This window comes from Embiotoca jacksoni, unplaced genomic scaffold (assembly GCF_022577435.1).
Source record: "Embiotoca jacksoni isolate LCO1_2020_lvr unplaced genomic scaffold, fEmbJac1.0.p SCAF_65, whole genome shotgun sequence".
Taxonomy (NCBI): domain Eukaryota; kingdom Metazoa; phylum Chordata; class Actinopteri; family Embiotocidae; genus Embiotoca; species Embiotoca jacksoni.
In genome coordinates, this window is record NW_027185420.1 from 1261683 (window position 1) to 1280174 (window position 18492).

At 39.8% G+C, this 18492-nt stretch overlaps 1 protein-coding gene across 5 annotated transcripts in view; it reads left to right on the top strand.

Moving 5' to 3' along the window:
• The window catches only part of LOC138213949 (diacylglycerol kinase zeta-like), a 101175-nt gene extending 90488 nt beyond the window's left edge, over positions 1–10687 (top strand). For all 5 annotated transcript variants that reach the window (XM_069175286.1, XM_069175287.1, XM_069175283.1 and 2 more), the window contains 5 exons: positions 2583–2623; positions 3246–3366; positions 3598–3634; positions 4006–4105; positions 9048–10687. In XM_069175286.1, the coding sequence (XP_069031387.1) occupies positions 2583–2623; positions 3246–3366; positions 3598–3634; positions 4006–4105; positions 9048–9164 (416 nt within the window). In that variant the 3' untranslated portion in view covers positions 9165–10687. The remainder of the gene's footprint in view (positions 1–2582; positions 2624–3245; positions 3367–3597; positions 3635–4005; positions 4106–9047) is intronic.
• Positions 10688–18492: the final 7805 nt, after the last annotated feature.

The following is an 18492-nucleotide window of genomic DNA, read 5'->3' on the forward strand; positions in this document are numbered from 1 at the left end:
CAGTCAGTTGTTTGAGATGTCCGGTCATTCTGCAGCAGCCTGGTGTATATATATATATATTGAATATTAATATATAAAGACATACATAAGTGGAGACGGTAACAGTCTGTGTTTGGTATTCGAAGCAGACACGTATCCATACATCACATACAGAGGAAACCCCGACCGCGGGTTCATCCTCCATCTCGTCCGGATGTCATATCCCTTAATTGGTTTTGAGAAAAATCTGATTTTGTCATAAAAAAAACAACAAACCCGTCTGAAATCCTGTTTGTTTCATTCTAACATTCGTTGCATCTCGTGTTTGATCCAACACACTCAGACAGCTCCCATAAGAGTCGGACAGGTTGACTGCATCAAGCTGAAGAGTTCAATGGAGCAAGTGACGTGTGTGTGTGTGTGTGTGTGTGTGTGTGTGTGTGTGTGTGTGTGTGTGTCCTTCCTTCCTCTCCTCTCATGTCGTTGTTACACTGGCACTCGTTCTCTCTGCTTTACTTTAATTCCTCCCTTCGGCTAAATTCTTTTAATTCCTACATTTAGTGGGTTTTGTGTGTGTGTGTGTGTGTGTGTGTGTGTTGTTTTTTGATTTGTCTTACAGCCACAAAAGCTCTTAGAGTTTGCTTTTTTTTAAGTCTTCACTCACCCCCCCCCCCCCCCCCCCCCCCACACACACACACACACACACTTAGCTTAACATAACTGGATTAGGACGCAGCGGTTTCGATGGAGCGGCAGTGAGAGCGAGTATTGAGGTCAACCTAATAAACATTCATCTCATATCTCAGCCCGGCCTCAGTCTCACACACACACACACACACACACACACACACACACACACACACACACACACACACACACACACACACACACACACACACACACACACCCCATGTGTTCCAGATAATAACACAAGACGTGAGCACTGTTTCTGGTGAGGATGTAAACCATAATGATGATGCTTTGTGGTTTTAGTGGATTCTCCATTTGACTTACTAAAAAAAAAAGGCTGCTCCCTGTTTGGCAATTTCTGTTATAATGTGAAAATATATGACGGATTAAATATGCAGTTACAAATACAACTTTGGGTATTTAATGCACTGATCAATGCTGTAGCAACGAATTCTGTTTTGGCACTGAAGTTATTGTGACATCTAACAACAGTCTGGATATAAAAGTGTCCGTAGCTTCAGGTCTGTAAAATGGTTCTGATCCAGAAGTGTCTTCAGCTGCAATACCAGCGAGTGCCACTAGAGGTCGGCTCCAAAAAGCCTCCGGCTCCATAGACTCCCATTCAACTTCTCTCATTCAAAAAGACTTGTTTTTATTGACAGGCCTGTGGTGCAGTCAGGTTTAAGTAAAGAACTATTTTTCTATAAAAACGCTCTCATGCAGCATCGACAGCATCGTCGCCTGAATGGATAAAAACTCATCCGACGCCTCTTTCGCAGCAAATTTAAAAAAATAATCTTTGTTCTCTTAATGTAATTAGCTCCTCAGATTTTCCCACCGTCTCTGGTCACGTACTGTTTTTCGGAGGTACACCAACCTTCCCCTCCTTCTCCTCTCTGTTCAGTTCATCATCGTCTTCGGTAGTAAATGTGGTTCTTTCTCACTGCATCGGCGGAGAGGCTCATTAAATTGGAACCGACAACAACCCGTTAGCGGCTCGAGCTAAACGGGCCCTAATGGTCGGTTGTGGGTTGGACCGAGACAGCAGACCCCACTAGGCGTTCCTCCGACAGGCTTCGCCACCGGCTTCTTCACATTTACGATCCATTTTCCACATTCGGACACGCCCACCGACAAAAACAACTCTGATAATTGGCAGCTCCATTTATAGAAATGTGACGTTAGTCGTCAAATGTTTTGCTGAGACCAGAGCAGGTGGCGCCGAATCAGATTTGAAACGTAAAAACAGTGAGATTGTTATTCAAGTAAGAATGACGCCCAATTATGGCAATCGAAGGGGAATAGTTAACGTGGGATCGTTGTCGTGGTGGTGTCTGAAAATAAACTACTGGAAAACCTTCTGGGGAAAAACCTGGAATTATTAGTAGAAGAATTTCACTCAGCATGGAAACATTGTTTTATAACGTATTTAAAAAGAAAAAGACTGAATGTAATTCATCATTAATGGAAGGAAACTGCCGAATAACAAATATATGCTTTAATTTTACACAATTTTGACTGTCAACAAAGACGTAACATTATAAACTGATGTTGTTGTTGTTGTTTCAGGGCTGCCAAGTTGCTTTTAAGTGACTTTTTTCACTGTCGTTGTTCAATTTGAAAACACACAATCAAAAGGAACAAAAAAACATTTTGTTATTGAAAGAACAAGTCAGCAAATTTTTCTCTAACTGAAAACTCAAATATTTATCACATAAATGGCTTCAACACTTACAGTAGATTGGTACAATAATGACGGCTGCAGATTTGACTGTAATATAATTTCTGTCTTAATTTGATGAGTCATTGTTTTCATTTGTATTGTTGTTTGCTCAGCAGTTTCTGAGACGGTTTGATGAATGCATTTATTAACCACCACACCTTCTCTACTCTCGTTCTCTCACTAATGACAGAAATGTTGCTCGAGTGTGTGAAGAACAAGGATGTGAAGAAGGTATGTGACAGTTTTTTCTTACCAATTCATCGTTAATGTTCGACCACTCAACCATAACAGGGTTTTGTTCCAAAGCGTGAGTTTACTTTGGAGAATTTGAATTAAAGTCTGTTAACGGTTCAACTGTTGCAACTAAGCTTTTTGAAGTTATACTGTACATAAAACAGTTTGTAGCTTCAGGTCTGTAAAATGGTTCTGATCCAGAAGTGTCTTCAGCTGCAATACCAGCGAGTGCCACTAGAGGTCGGCTCCAAAAAACCTCCGGCTCCATAGACTCCCATTCAACTTCTCTCATCAAATCCAAAGTGAATAAAATGTGTCCATCAGTTATCTCGGTGTTGTTAGCTAAAGTCACTCCTTCTTATTAGTTTTCTGGAGGTCCATCTGAAAATAATCCCTCATTCATTAGAAAAGAAGATTCAAGAAGACCTGTTTTTGGGGGCGTGTCTGTTTGATTGACAGGCCTGTGGTGTAGTCAGGTTACAGCTATCGGTGGGCGGGACGTCGTATCGTCAGGTTTCCAATCAGATCGGTCAGATCCACCTCTGGCTCCTCCCCCAGCTCGTCCAAATATGGTCACTTCCTGCTCCAACGCTTTAACGTTTATTTCTTTCACCCAAAGCTGCAGGAGCTGCACCTGAAGGGGGCGGATCTCGCTGTGCTCGACCAATCAGGATGCAGTTTGCTACACCACGCCGTCAGTACAGGAAGCAAAGAGATGGTCCGCTACATTCTTGACAACGGTACCAGTAACAAACCAGCATCCACTTCAGCTATTGTAAATGTCAATTTTTTTCTATTATGAAAAGACAACCTGTTCTACAGTAGCTGACAGTAACATGTCAGCCAAAGATTACAGGTAAACAAAACATTGGTTTAGGTCAACATTGTTATAATAAGATTTCATTAAACAAATTATAAAAGAAATGTATTGATATGATTTGCCAGTTTATACCGTTTCATGTGTTTTCCAGCTCCGAACAACCTGCTTGATGTCACAGAACGATTACAGTAAGTAGACTTGTGTTCACTGTTCAACAAGTCACGTGGAAAAGTAGAAATAAATACACAAAGGCATTAAAAATGTAAAGGGTTGATTCCGTTTCAACAATATTTATGAGCGTAAATATTTGTTTGATGGACAAACTGTTGGTAAAATTATAAATATGTTTAATATATGATACTGTACACAGAGCTTTGATATTGTTCCTGGCTACGTGTTTGGTTTCGTATGAACTGTAGCCAATTTGAAAGAGAATAAACATAAGAGGCCAGAACAAGAAGCCGCAGGGTGCCGCGATCATAAATTATGCTCGACTCCCAGAAGACACATCTTAAGCCCCCCCCCCCCATCTCTCTTTCTCTGAACCGTGGACCACCAGCGGGGAGACGGTTCTTCACCAGGCAGCGACTCTGTGCCACCGGACCATCTGTCATTATCTGGTGGAAGCCGGAGCCTCGCTGATGAAAACCGACCTGCAGGTAGGTTCAGTTCACACGTGTTGTTGAGCTTCAGTATTTACAGATGAAAACAGCTTCCTGATGTACTGATTGTATGTCAACAATCGTTGACAGTGGCAGTTTCACTTTTTTTTAATTTTCAACCATGCGTTTTCAAAAAAAAAGTCTGCATGTTCAAGTCAGAGTTTTTTTTGTCATTGTTTCGATCAAAGTGCTCAATTTTGGTTTTTTTGCCGTAAAATTGCAAAAATTTGTCGAAATTGAAAGTCAAGGAAAAACGAGTTGCAGGTAGAGCGACTCTTGAGCTACCTAAAGAGTACGATATAATTACTTCCTTTGATGCATATCACAGAAATATTTTAGTTCACTCTCTCTCTCTCTCGCTCCCTCTCCCTCCCTCTCTCTCTCTCTCTCTCTCTCTCTCTCTCTCTCTATATATATATATATATATATATTTTATTTATTTATTTATTTATTTTTAACTGAACCAGGGGGCTTAAAGTTACAAAAACAATCCTAAAAGTAATGTAGCTTTACAGAACAGACAAACTGATGAACAGACTGTCAAAATAAGAGCTTTAGATGTTGTTTAATTAATATGAATTCCACATATCTGTATGCACAAAAACAGAGTACCGACTGTTACTACAACAACACATTTACCAAAAACCCGGTCACTTCTGGTTTTACCGGTTATCCTAGAAGGCGTTGTTCAGACTGCCTGCCCAAATACCTTTTCCCCAAAACAATGCAAATGTCTTGTATTTGAGAAACAAATCCAGTTTACTTTTAGTCTAAACAAAGCCGAACAGTTAAAAACGGACACGGAGATTTATTTTCTTAGACAGAAGCTAAAAGATGCAAATCCTGGTAAAGTAATCAAATTTTATGTTATAATAATTAGGCATCTCATTTTTCCAGCAATATTTAACCAGATTAGTTTTCTCAACTTGAAATAAAGAACAACAAAATAAACCTTTATTCTGTGTCTGCAGGACTCCCTTCTCTAATAGCTCAAGTCATCCAAATGTGGTTATAAATAGCTTCATTACTGGTGTATTGTAATGTATATGTCAATCATCATCCATCAGTGACGTCATCGTTGGTTTGTGAACGTTATGAATCCTCCAGTTCAGATTCTGTCCGTCACCATCTTTGCTAGTTCGGAGCGGTTTGGAGCAGGATGTGACCATATTTGGACGAGCTGGGGGAGGAGCCAGCGGTGGATCTGACTGATGTGATTGGAAACATGATGATACTACGTCCCGCCCACCGATAGCTGTAACCTGACTGCACCACAGGCCTGTCAATCAAACAGACACGCCCCCAAAAACAGGTCTTCTTGAATCTTCTTTTCTAATGAATGAGGGATTATTTTCAGATGGACCTCCAGAAAACTAATAAGAAGGAGTGACTTTAGCTAACAACACCGAGATAACTGATGGACACATTTTATTCACTTTGGATTTGATGAGAGAAGTTGAATGGGAGTCTATGGAGCCGGAGGCTTTTTGGAGCCGACCTCTAGTGGCACTCGCTGGTATTGTAGCTGAAGACACTTCTGGATCAGAACCATTTTACAGACCTGAAGCTACGAACTCTTTTATATCCAGTCTGTGGTAAATGTGCATACAGTTACACAGTCAGCAAGTTTACCACAATGCAGTTTGTCAAAATGGATATTTTAGTCAGCTACTTCCTGTTTACTTTCGTTGCCGAGCGTTGGGAATCTTTTGACATGTTTTTGTTTGAAAAGCTGGAGGACGCTTGACCCGCTCGCCTCATTATTTACTGTTTCATGAGTCCTCGTCTCCTTGAATCTCGACAAAGCAGACAGTGAGTGCACTGACCCACAGAGAAATAACAGCTACATTTATCGGAAATAAACTGGAATTATCCTTTAAAATGAACTCTCTCCGGAGAACTTCTCTGGGTTTCGCTCGAGAACCATTGCAGACGTGGCGCTTTTTAGAATACATGTATGTAATAATGGATCATACAAATAAACAGTGGGAAGAACTCATTAGAATAGACTTTAGCATGACCATTTCTCTTTGGAGCCGCTCTGCTGCTTTGGCAAAATCACAGCTCGGAAAATAACAGGACCATTTATGGCTTCCTCTTTGGTGTGTTTGCATGTATTTGTGTGTCGGTGCAAAATATGCATCTCATTTAGTTTTTTTCAACGGAGGTTTGAACTGTGCAGAAAAAAAGCTGTTAACTGGCTGGACTCAGCAATGACCTAGATACAGAGGGGGAGGGGGGGGAGATACTGACAACAACAGAGGAGCACAGCGAGTGAAAAGAGACGCAAAATGACTCGAGAGGGAAAGACGATGATTTTGACAATCGCTGTAAAGTACTTTTTGGTTTCGTCTGTAAATCTCTCGCCACTTAAGACTCGACTGGTTAACGTGAACTGGAGCCTTCAGCAGAAGCTGTCTGGTGTTAAAAAAAAAAAAGCTCATTTCTCTCCATGTCCTCCTCTCTCACACATACAGCCATGTCTCATGTCAGGAACTATTTCACAGTTCTAACAACGGTTGTGCGTCGTCACTGCAGCTACGAACGAGGACGGTTAAAACAGCGGAAGAAAGTTTCAACCGGTGGCACAAAATACTGAGAAATGGACCGACAACAAATGTGCTGGCTTTATTAAATCGGAACCACAGACTGGATATAAAACACAGACTGGATATAAAAGAGTTCGTAGCTTCAGGTCTGAAAAATGGTTCTGATCCAGAAGTGTCTTCAGCTGCAATACCAGCGAGTGCCACTAGAGGTCGGCTCCAAAAAGCCTCCGGCTCCATAGACTCCCATTCAACTTCTCTCATCAAATCCAAAGTGAATAAAATGTGTCCATCAGTTATCTCGGTGTTGTTAGCTAAAGTCACTCCTTCTTCTTAGTTTTCTGGAGGTCCATCTGAAAATAATCCCTCATTCATTAGAAAAGAAGATTCAAGAAGACCTGTTTTTGGGGGCGTGTCTGTTTGATTGACAGGCCTGTGGTGCAGTCAGGTTACAGCTATCGGTGGGCGGGACGTAGTATCGTCAGGTTTCCGATCAGATCGGTCAGATCCACCGCTGGCTCCTCCCCCAGCTCGTCCAAATATGGTCACTTCCTGCTCTAAACCAGCAAGATGGTGACGGACAGAATCTGAACTGGAGGATTCAATCACAACACGTTCCTGCAAATGTTTCACAATAAAAGCCTTTTTATGTGGGATTTCTAGCTTATAAAACACTAACAGGGCTTTTAGTTTGAAACAATACAGGAAGTGTTGAGGTTGTATTAACGTGTAACGCAGCAGATAACGAAGCTTCAAGTGAATCTTTAAAATGTAATTGTGATAAGTTTGACCGTTTCCTTTTGTTTTTATTGGCTCTCTTGAATGAAACATGCATTGGAATTTTAAACGGGTCAAATATGTTCATGAATTTTACCCAAAACTGTATATTCCTTAAATTAATTTCCTGAAAACATATTCTAACCATAACCATAAACATTGCTTCCCTAACAATAAGCCGTATTCATCCAAACCGACATTCTCACTATATAGACTGTAAATTATTGGTGTTATGGTTTTTGAACGTGTAAATTTGTTCCCAAATGGGAGGAAAGGCTCCATAATTTGACGACATAAACAGATTAATGTTCTCAAAACATGAGTAATACATATTAAACACACTCTCACACACTGGACTCAACTAACTGGCGTCTGTTCTAAACTCTGGACACGAGTCAGCATGAAATGGCTCGTCCTCCACGACTCGCCATTCGAAGCCTATGTTGTGTTCTCTGTTTTTATTTCAGAAAAGTTGTTCCTCATTATTGCATTTTTATTCACCAGTTGTAGACAATAACAAAAACACTTTTTCAATCACAGAGAAAAATCGACTGTGAAATGGAAAAGTCGTCGACACAGACTTCAGCTGGCCTGTAAACTCACCGTCAAAGTTTTTCGGGCACAGAAAATGGGAATCACGACTCAAAACAAAAGGCCGGTAGACTTGGAGGTTTTTTGTGGGCTCGTTAGCTGCCCAGTGAACGACTTACTGGAGATTTTGCTCGTTTAACCCACCAGAGGCTACGGTAAAAGTAGGACCGTAGGTTCATGTATCGCTCAATAGTTTATATAGTGGAGCCAGCTGACAGTATCCTCTTTTAGATGATGAGATGCACCATCCGATGTGTAAATTTGACTCCCTTTGGGTGCTGTTTGTTCAGTGGATCATTAAAACACCTGGCAAAGTTGTCCCGATTCTGTTTGCTAAGGATGTCCATTCCAGTTGGCCACTTCCTGTTTACTTTCAGGTCAAAGTCAGAAAATTTGTGTTCATTTGGAAGCGCCTTATATATACAGTTCGGTGTGAACTGTTATTTTACTGAATCTCCACAAAGAAGGTGGTGAAACAGGCCAGGTGGAAACAAACCCTTTAAATAATCATTATGTTTAGAACTTGTCTTTTTGATGGAAAAAGCTGAACGCTCGACCCGTACTGGCGGCTCTGGTGTGATGTGGTGGTCATTTTACTGGCATGCTCTGAGTCCATTTGTCCTATTTGAAGGAAGGGTGACAGCAAATCAACACTAAGTTGTTCTAAACCTAACCTAACTCATCAAACCATAGTTTGGTGAGTTTGAATTTGAATAAAATGTTGTTTTTTTAAAACGTAAAAAGAAAACGTTAAAAAAAACCAACCAAAAAACAATGTATAAATACACACAGAAGGAAGCTCTATACCCAAAATAGATTTGCATTAAATACAAATATGTACAGGTCCGTGACCCTGTGACATCTCCATACCACCTCCACACTGCCCCTACAGGTCGTGTTTATATTGACAGACGCAGGATACTTTAAGCAGGAATAACTCCAGGTTGCTCCGTGGGAATGGAAAAAAAAAGAAAAAAAAAGACATTAAAATGTGAATCAGAGGACAAACTGTGTCTCTTCATCAGGGCGATACTCCGAGGGACAGGGCCGAGAGGGCTCAGGACGCCGAGCTGGCAGCGTATCTGGAGAACAGGCAGCACTACCAGATGATTCAGAGGGAGGATCAGGAAACAGCCGTCTGACGCTTTATGAACGGGACGTGGATACAAAGACGAGGAAGAAGTCTCAACCAGACTGACAGGACTGGACACCGATTCCAGTTCACCGCTGACGGAACCGACGGAGAGGAAAACTGTGCCAAATCTGATCTCAATGTGCATTTAATAACGAGGGTGACGATATTTCATTCAGTCATTCCTTTTTCATTTCAAATATCTCAGTAATAGAAAAAAAGTGTAAAAAGTGAAATAACCTGCTTTCACTTCCAACAAACTCAAAAGAATCCATAAACATGCTAAAAGTGAAGATCTGCCATAATCTAGTGATGTGGGAGGTTGAATTGTCTCGTTAAATACCAGAAAGAACATTTGTTTGCTAACATGATAACTGTTGACAAAACTGTACTTTTTTGTTTTAATTTTTTTTTTAAGGACGATGAAGCCGTTTTACAGGAAACTACTTTTTGAGTCTGAGTGTCCATTAAACGCACACACAATTCAACAGGTGAAGTTTTTTTTCTTTCGGGTGGGATTATAAAATAAATTGTAGTTTGATTTTTGAAAATTTTCATTAAATGTCCAAAAAAAGAAAAACCTGATGGGGAGCAACTTCGGCCCTAAAGTGAAAGAAACCGATGGAAAGGCCGAATGGTCGAAACAGACAAACAGAAATCAGACCTATCAAAGTGTCGAACATTATTGGGTTAAACTGAAGAGATCCTGAAATCAGAAGGATTTATAGATATCAGCATCAGGTTTCATGGTTTTTCAGATCTTTCTTGGACCAAAGTGACGGACAGATCAGAGCTACTGATCATTTGGATATTAACAGCCATATTTGTTGATTAATATTTAATTCACTGAACATATAACTGTTATCATCAGTGCCATGTTGTGTATGAACATCGTAGGCTACTTACTAAGTTTTGGTTGGTCTTACTTTCATCCATACATAAATGTTTCATGCATACTGTATTTTGTTAACTTATGTTTGCATATTCTAAAGATTAATAGTGTATATTTGTTGGAAAATGATGAAATGATAACTTTCCGGTGCCTGTACTTAAAGGGTTGAATGTCTCAGTTGAAATTTCGGACTTTGCACTTGCTGTGGAAGTGAACATTGAAATGGCATTTTTTTTAAAAAGACCATCAACTGAAAAAAGAAATCTGGGAGTACTTTGCTTTCTTCTTTTAATGGTGACGGGGTTGTATTACAGTATGATGTTGTTAAATTAGATCAAATGGATGTGTGTGTGTGTGTGTGTGTGTGCTTTAGAATAAATAAAAAAAAATATATAATGTTCATATTTTATTAAAAATGTCAAATGAAATCAAGTCTCGAGTTGTTGTTTTTTGTGGTTATGTCCAGATTGTTTACATTTCAAGATGTAGTCAGTCTATTTTTAACCCTGAAGCTCTTGTTTTATCTTTGAATTTCAACATTTGAACTTTTTTAGGTGTTTGTTCTGCGTTGACACTAAAGTGTTGCTCGTACTGCATCACAGTGTCAGATTTGTGTAATTTAAATAAAGTGTATACCTGTTGCCAATGTAGTCTTTTATCCTTTTTGGTTAAAACATTGGTATCAAATAGTTAAATCGTTTTTTTTCTGTCTATCTCTGCATTTGGCAATTTTTTCAAAGGTTCTTTGTAAAATTAGTTTTTGAAACCAAGACGTAGATAATAAAAGAGTATATTTCAGAATAACTAGTTAACTAGTTAATGATTAGTAAAACTGCTAAAGATATACATCAAGTCTATAGTTTGCTAGAATCCAACATTAAAAGCTTGCAGTAAGATCTGTTAGATCAGAGAGAGATTAATCTGACTTTATATGGTTGAATCAACGAAGACTAACATCTTTGAACGGTCTAGTTGGGATGAAGTCTAAACAACACGTTGATTGTTTAAATGAAACAATTGTTGCAGTTGGCTCGGATAGTATAGTATGACATCTTTTGGTCATTTTGGACCAAATGTAATACTATGAAGTTTCATGATATTTATGTGACATAAAGTACTATGACATTTCTATGATATTTTGGAGCACATGCTAAACTAAACAGGATAGAAGTGGTCCAATAGATACAAATCCAATGCTACAGACATTTCTAAGGCCCCTGTCATTGGTGATACATCTGTAACATCTGCAAGGGTCTTATTTTTTTTTTTTTAGTCAAATATCTCTCCGCCCTACAGCTGACATACAAACCGTGCTTGCTGCCACCAAGTTTTTTGCCATGTCAAAATGATATACACTTGTGCAGTTCCTGTTCATAACAGCCTGTTTGGCAGGTATGATTGCCAACCTTGTGATATTGTTGTGTAGCTTTCTGGAAGGCTTTGGGTGCTGTTACAGGCAGGCCACCAATTCTTCTTCACTGAATTACTATAGCAGCCAGCTGTAAGGAGAGGTATGTTTTTTTTGTTTTTTGTATTCATACTCATATCAGTCTGGTTCGTTATCCATACTGTTATTGGTTCCCCTAAGAATAGTTATATTCTAAATATGACGAAATATTGTTTTACAGCAGCAACGCAAATGGGCAGAACAGGAACGTCAATATAATCTCAACAATATCTGACTAATGTTCTTGACGTCAAAATATTGAGTTAAGTTTACACAAAATGGGGAACAGACATTCGTTATCATGAATAGTTACTATGTAGAGGTTTATCAAACTAGTCAGCACAGCAATGTACAAAGACATTCTTTTTTAAAGCACTTGTCAACAGTACCAAATATGGCAGTAAGCAAATGGCCCGCCTTCATTTTGTTGGTGTTCAAATTACAAATATGACTTCACTTTTCACATGCATTCTGGCTGTGGAAGCAATGAAGACTAAGGAGGATTGCAGTAGGACAGCACTCTGGCTAACAAAACCAATTTCACCCCAGATTACATATGTTTGACCTCTGCCCGACTACCATCTATTTCCAAAACAAGAAGGGTATCTAGAGTAGCACGGCGCCACTATGGGCTCACCGGTGCCTGTAATGGTGTCCAATTACTGGATGAAGTCGAAAGTAGTGCCCTGATCTCCTTCACAGGAACCGTTCCCAACCACTGGTTTTGGTTTGTTGCACATGAAAAGAGGAAATGGACGGCCACATCAGAAGACAACAACATAAATTTTACCAAGAGGGATGTCAGTGGAAATCGCTATTCGGACTGTAAAGTGCACGTTAAAGGTGACAGAAGTCTCAACAGTGAAGTTTACAGAAGACCTCCACAAAAAGAATCAATATTTACTCTTTGATTTTGCTACCTACTTGAAACATTGGAGACAAAAGCAACCGCAGGAGAACCAACTAGTGTCATCAGTCTGTCTTCATGTAAAGGACAAGAGATGCACTTGTTTGAGGAATGTACACAATTTGGCCGGGAAAGACTGATGAGTTGAAAGAGTGAGTGAAAGAAACCGTCTACGTCAAACTGGACAAAAAAAAAATACAAAAAAAAACATCGCTGAACCGACACCACGTACCGGCCACTTACAATGGAGCCTTCAGATTGTAGCCCAGGAAGATGAACAACCGTTCACACCAGGAACCGAACCACTCAGTTGATCACAGTAAACCAAAACCAATTCATACCATGACTATTGGAGGTGAAAACCTGGAACAGCCACTGCTGGCTGTTAGAATCAAAGCAGCCTATCGTGAAATGTCTTCGAGAAACTCAAAAAAAGTCCAATTGCCTTTGCTTAGATTGACCATGAACCTTCACAGATTTACCCTGTCAAATTTATTTTCTTTTACTGTGGTGCCACTGAATCGATAGAAGCAAGTAGAGTTTCAGAGTTTCTAACTGAATTCTGACTTTTGATCAGATTTAGTGCTGAGTTCAGATAAAGTGATGATAGTGGGAGACTTTAACATTCATGTTGACGTGGACAACGACAGCCTCAGTTCTACTTTCAGATCATTATTAGATTCTATAGGCTTTTCTCAGGATGTAAATAAACCCGTCACCGTAGTAACCACACCCTCAATCTGGTTCTGTTGTACGAGATGGAAACTGAAAATGTAGTATTTCCTCCAAACCCTGTTTTGTCGGACCACTTCTTATTAACATCTGAAGTTACATTAATGGACGACACAGCATGTGGGAATAAATCCCACTACAGTAGATGTCTGTCAGATGATGTCGTGGCCAAGTTTAAGGAAGCAGTTCCATGTTTATCCTCTTCGATGCCGTGTGTTAAAGCAGTGGAAGACATCTACGTTGATCTTAGTCCCACACAAGTGGATCATCTGGTAGAAAACACTGCAGTATCTCTGCTCCAACTCTAGATGATGTCGCCCCTCTGAAGAAGAGAGTCATGAACCAGAGGAAGTTGTCTCCATGGTACAACTCAGAACTACGCTCTGCTAGGCAGCGACTAGAAAGATGGAAAGGAAATGGAGTTCCACTAATTTAGAAGAATTTCACCTGCCTGGAAGGAGAGTCTAATATTATATAAGAAAGCTCTTGGTAAGGCCAGAACTTTATATTATTCATCATTAATAGAGGACAACAAGAACAACCCCAGGTTTCTTTTCACCACTGTAGCAGGCTGACAAAGAGTCCCAGTTCTGTTGAGCCCTCTATTCCTTCAGCTCTCAGCAGTAATGACTTCATTAACTTCTTTACTAATAAAATTCTTACTATCAGGGAGAGAATCGGGCCGACCCTTCCTGACACCATCACTGATGTGTTGCTAAGCAACAGCAGCCCTGAAAGCAACTGTAGGACCAGATGTAAACTTGGAACATTTCTCTCCTGTTGAGCTCTCTGAGTTAACTAGAATTATTTCTTCATCTGGATCCTCTAGCTGTCTGTTAGATCTCATCCCAACTAAACTTTTTAAGGAAGTCTTCCCTTTAATTAATACTTCCATATTAGATCAGATCAACCTATGTATTGTAACCAGCTATGTACCGCAGGCTTTTAAAGTGTCTGTAATTAAACCTTTACTTAAAAAGCCGACTCTTGATCAGCTGTTTTAGGAAACTACAGACCAATTTACAACCTGATGTTTATTTCTAAAATCCTTGAAAAAGTTGTTGCAAATCAACTTTGTGATCATTTACAAAGAAATGATCTGTTTGAAGATGTTCAGTCTTTAGAGTTCATCATAGCACAGAAACAGCTCTGGTGAAAGTTACTAACGACCTTTTATGAGCCTCAGATAATGGACTCGTCTCTGTACTTGTTCTTCTGGACCTCAGTGCTGCTTTTGATACGATTGATCATACGATCTTATTACAGAGATTAGAAGATTAAAGGAACTGCATTAGACTGGTTCAAATCCTACTTATCAGATAGATTCCAGTTTGTCCATGTCAACAATGAGTCTTCCAGACAAACAAGAGTTAGTTATGGAGTTCCACAAGGCTCAGTGTTAGGCCCAATACTTTTTACTTTGTACATGCTTCCATTAGGAGATGTCATCAGGAAGCATTGCATCAACTTCCATTGTTATGCAGATGACACTCAGCTATATCTTTCTATAAAACCAGATGAAACTAATCAGTTAGTAAAACTTGAAGCCTGTCTAAAAGACATAAAGGCCTGAATGACCAGAAACTTCCTGCTTCTAAATTCAGACAAAACAGACGTTCTTGTACTTGGTCCTAAACACCTCAGAAACTCTTTCTGTAATCACTTAGTTCCTCTAGATGACATTGTCTTGGCCTCCAGCAAAACTATGAGGAACCTTGGAGTCATCTTTGATGAGGATTTGTCCTTTAGACACCATATAAAGCAAATCTCCAGAACTGCCTTCTTTCATCTACGTAATATTAATAAAATCAGGAAAATCCTTCCTCAGCGTGACGCAGAAAAACTCATTCATGCGTTTGTTACTTCTAGACTAGATTATTGTAATTCCTTGTTGTTAGGATGTCCAAATTACTCTTTAAAAACCTGCAGCTGATCCAAAATGCTGCAGCAAAAGTACTGATGGGATTTAGCAAGAGAGATCATATTTCTCCAGTTTTATCTTCTCTTCACTGGCTTCCTGTGAAATCAAGAATAGAATTTAAAATTCTCTTGATGACTTACAAAGCTCTACATGACCAGGCTCCATCATATCTTAGAGATCTTATAGAACCATATAATCCTAGCAGAACACTTCTCTATCAGTACGCTGGTCTACTTGTGGTTCCTAGAGTTTCCAGAAGTAGAATGGGAGGCGGAGCTTCAGTTTTCAGGCTCCTCCCCTGTGGAACCAGCTCCCAGTTTGTGTTGGAGGGGCAGAAACCCTCTCTAGCTTTAAGATTAGACTCAAAACGTTCCTTCTTGATAAAGCCTATAGTTAGGGCTGGCTCAGGTAGACCTGAACCAACCCTTAGTTATGCTGTTATAGGCCGAGGCTGCTGGAGGACCTCGTTACATGCTGAGCTTCTTTTCTTTCTTCCTACTCTTTAACTGACTCATACCTCACCATCTTCTTCTCTCCCATAGTTTCTTCTTATTATCTGTTGTCTCCATTCAGTTCCTTCACTCGTGTAGTTTCTGTTCTTTCTTTTCCAGATGTCCCGTCATGGAGCTGCATGTCTCTGCTCTGCGCTTGTCGTCTCCACCAACAGTTCTTCTCTTCTATCTCTATGCTGTCCTTTTCTCTCTCTGCTCTCCTCTCACCCCAACCGGTCGAGGCAGATGCTCCGCCCACCTCTGTCTGGTTCTGTTAACAGATGCTCCGCCCACCCCTGAGTCTGGTTCTGTTAACAGATGCTCCGCCCACCTCTGATCCTGGTTCTGTTAACAGATGTTCTCCACCTCTGATCCTGGTTCTGTCGGAGGTTTCTTCCTGTTAAATAGAGTTTTTCTTCCCTCTGTTGGAGGTTTTTCTCCCTTAAAGAGGAGTTTTTTCCCTCCTAGCTTATGTGGGAATTGTTGAATTGTTGAATTGTTGAATTGATGAATTGTTGGTTTCTCTGTATAATATTGTAAAGTCTTGCTGTAAGGACTTTAATGTGTTAAGTGCCATGAAATAGCCTATGTTGTGATTTGGCGCTATATAAATAAAGTTGAATTGAAGTTGAATTGAAGTAGACTGACCTGTTGAGAGGCTGTAAACAAGCTGAGAGGAACTAAGGAGCGGGAAACAGATGTGGAGGAATGGGTTCGGATCACCAGTGTCCTCCTTCTCACCGGCGAGACCGGCCCGACAGGTGGGAGATGACATGGGTGATCTTGGATTAACGGTTCGTATTCCCCTCTTCATACCAGGAGAGTTTCTGTTTAACGAGGGCCTCTCAGACTCAGTCCGAGCCAGCTGGGATCATGCTCGGCCAGATGGCAGAGTTAAAGGAAAAGGGAAAAAGTTCAAGTTCTTTACATGAAAAGCAGCTGTAAAAAATAAAAAATAAAAAAAAAGGCAAAAAAGAGGCAGATTAAACACACGAGAGATGATTGGACACAACAATCAGGGGAAGACACAAAGGCAGGAAGTGAACAGACTTGATACGAGTATCAAAATAAAACAGAAAACTGCCAAGAAAAACTGAAACGACAAGAAACAGAACGAAGAGGAAGAGTTGTAACAAGTGGACATTTAAAAAGGAGTCACATGATTCATGTTCATCATTTCCATTGCACTTTGTCGTATTTTGCTCTGATGGCTTTCCCACCTTGCTCAAATGTCAAAGCTCTGTTGATTAACAGCTTATCTTTGTTTCCAAATGATCTAGGTTTCACTCATGTTTCTTATCTCATGTCATATCTCATCTTAAAAATGTGTGTAAAAAACAAATGGATGTAAAAAAAACAGTCCCACTCATATTTGTTGTACATCTGGAGCCGGGGTCCTCCAACCCACAGATCATGATCGACCCGATCGACAACACGACCTGGTTCTGAGTAGATCGCGGAAGGTTCCCACAATATGCAGTGCTTTTCATACATGCCCAGGTATACTGTGTATGATGATCCATTTAAGCTTCTTTTATCGATTTATTTTTTTAACCTGTGCTGACTGACACGCAGAGATCAGAAGACGTTAACAAGTGTGACCTACAACGGGCCTGCAGAGACTCTCACACCGAGCTGGAAAGAAAAAAGGTGCTCATAAATTAGGTAAATAACATGAGTGCTATATTTGCCAGAGCTATGAAACGAGCGAGAGATCAAAGTAACACCGCAGTTTGACTCAATGGCGCGACCTTTCAAATTAAAAGCCCATCAGTTCCACACAGGGTGCAGCCATAGATGAAGTTCCCAATCGAAGAGGAATCACTGGATTTCCATTGGTAAATCTTATCTTTGACTTTTTTTTTTCTTTTTAAACCACTTTGGCCACACAAGAATTATGTGCGTTGCATTTAAATCGCTTCTGTGTAATTTTGCTTTAATATTTAATTGTGCCTTGGAAACCTAAAGAAATGCATACAGAAAGAAAACACTAACAAAAAAACTAACGGTGTGCTATATTACTACAACTGGTGACTGGAAGAAGTGGAAAGAAGCAATGTAACGTACGCGCTGCAGTAAGGAAATCTCTTTTCATTTTCCCATTGACAAGTTCGAGCTAATTTCTCATGAATAATTGAAGCATCAGGTCTGAGGTTATTTTGGTGTCTTTGATCAGGAGTACGACACACTGCCAACTACTGTTATGCTCACTTACAAAGCTTAATCAAACCATATTATCTCTTGTGCAGCATGGAGGAGCTGGAAGAACAACAAAATCTTGCAGAATAAACATAATAATCTGTTTATGTTGTCAGAATATGTAAAAAAAAAAAGGTGTTCTTTTTTTTTTTTCTTTTACATATTCTGACAACATAAACAGATTATTATGTTTATTTGCAGTTTGTTAAAAAAATATATTTAACTCATGTCACTTTTTTTTGTTTCTAGTAGCCTTTTATGTATTTGAGAGTCAACAGTTTTTTATTTTGTATTTTAGTCTCGGCCTGTTTAAAAATGCACCAAATCTCATCTGATACAATGCAGCTTCCAAACTCTTATTTTCTTCTTTGGTCTTTTTGGACTCCCTTGATGTAGATCAGATCCCAAATAATGGGTATAAGATGAAAGCGGAGACATAAATTGATTCAGTCGTGTCTGATAAGGCGAGATTCTAACTGATCAAAGAAACAACAGAAGCTGAAAACGGGGATTCTCCCCACTGGTGGTGCAAACACTGCTTTTATCCTCCGGGGATATGGATCCATACAAAACAAAAAATAAACAAAGAACGAAAGTAACGTTGTAAATGGGATGTGGTTGAGCATGTTATCGGTGTCAAGTGCACGATCTGATGCACAGCACAGTGTGGTGACCCAACAAAAACCAAGACTTCATGATGGTAAACATTAGAATTAGATATGAAGGCTTGGTGTGATGATCGTGAAAAG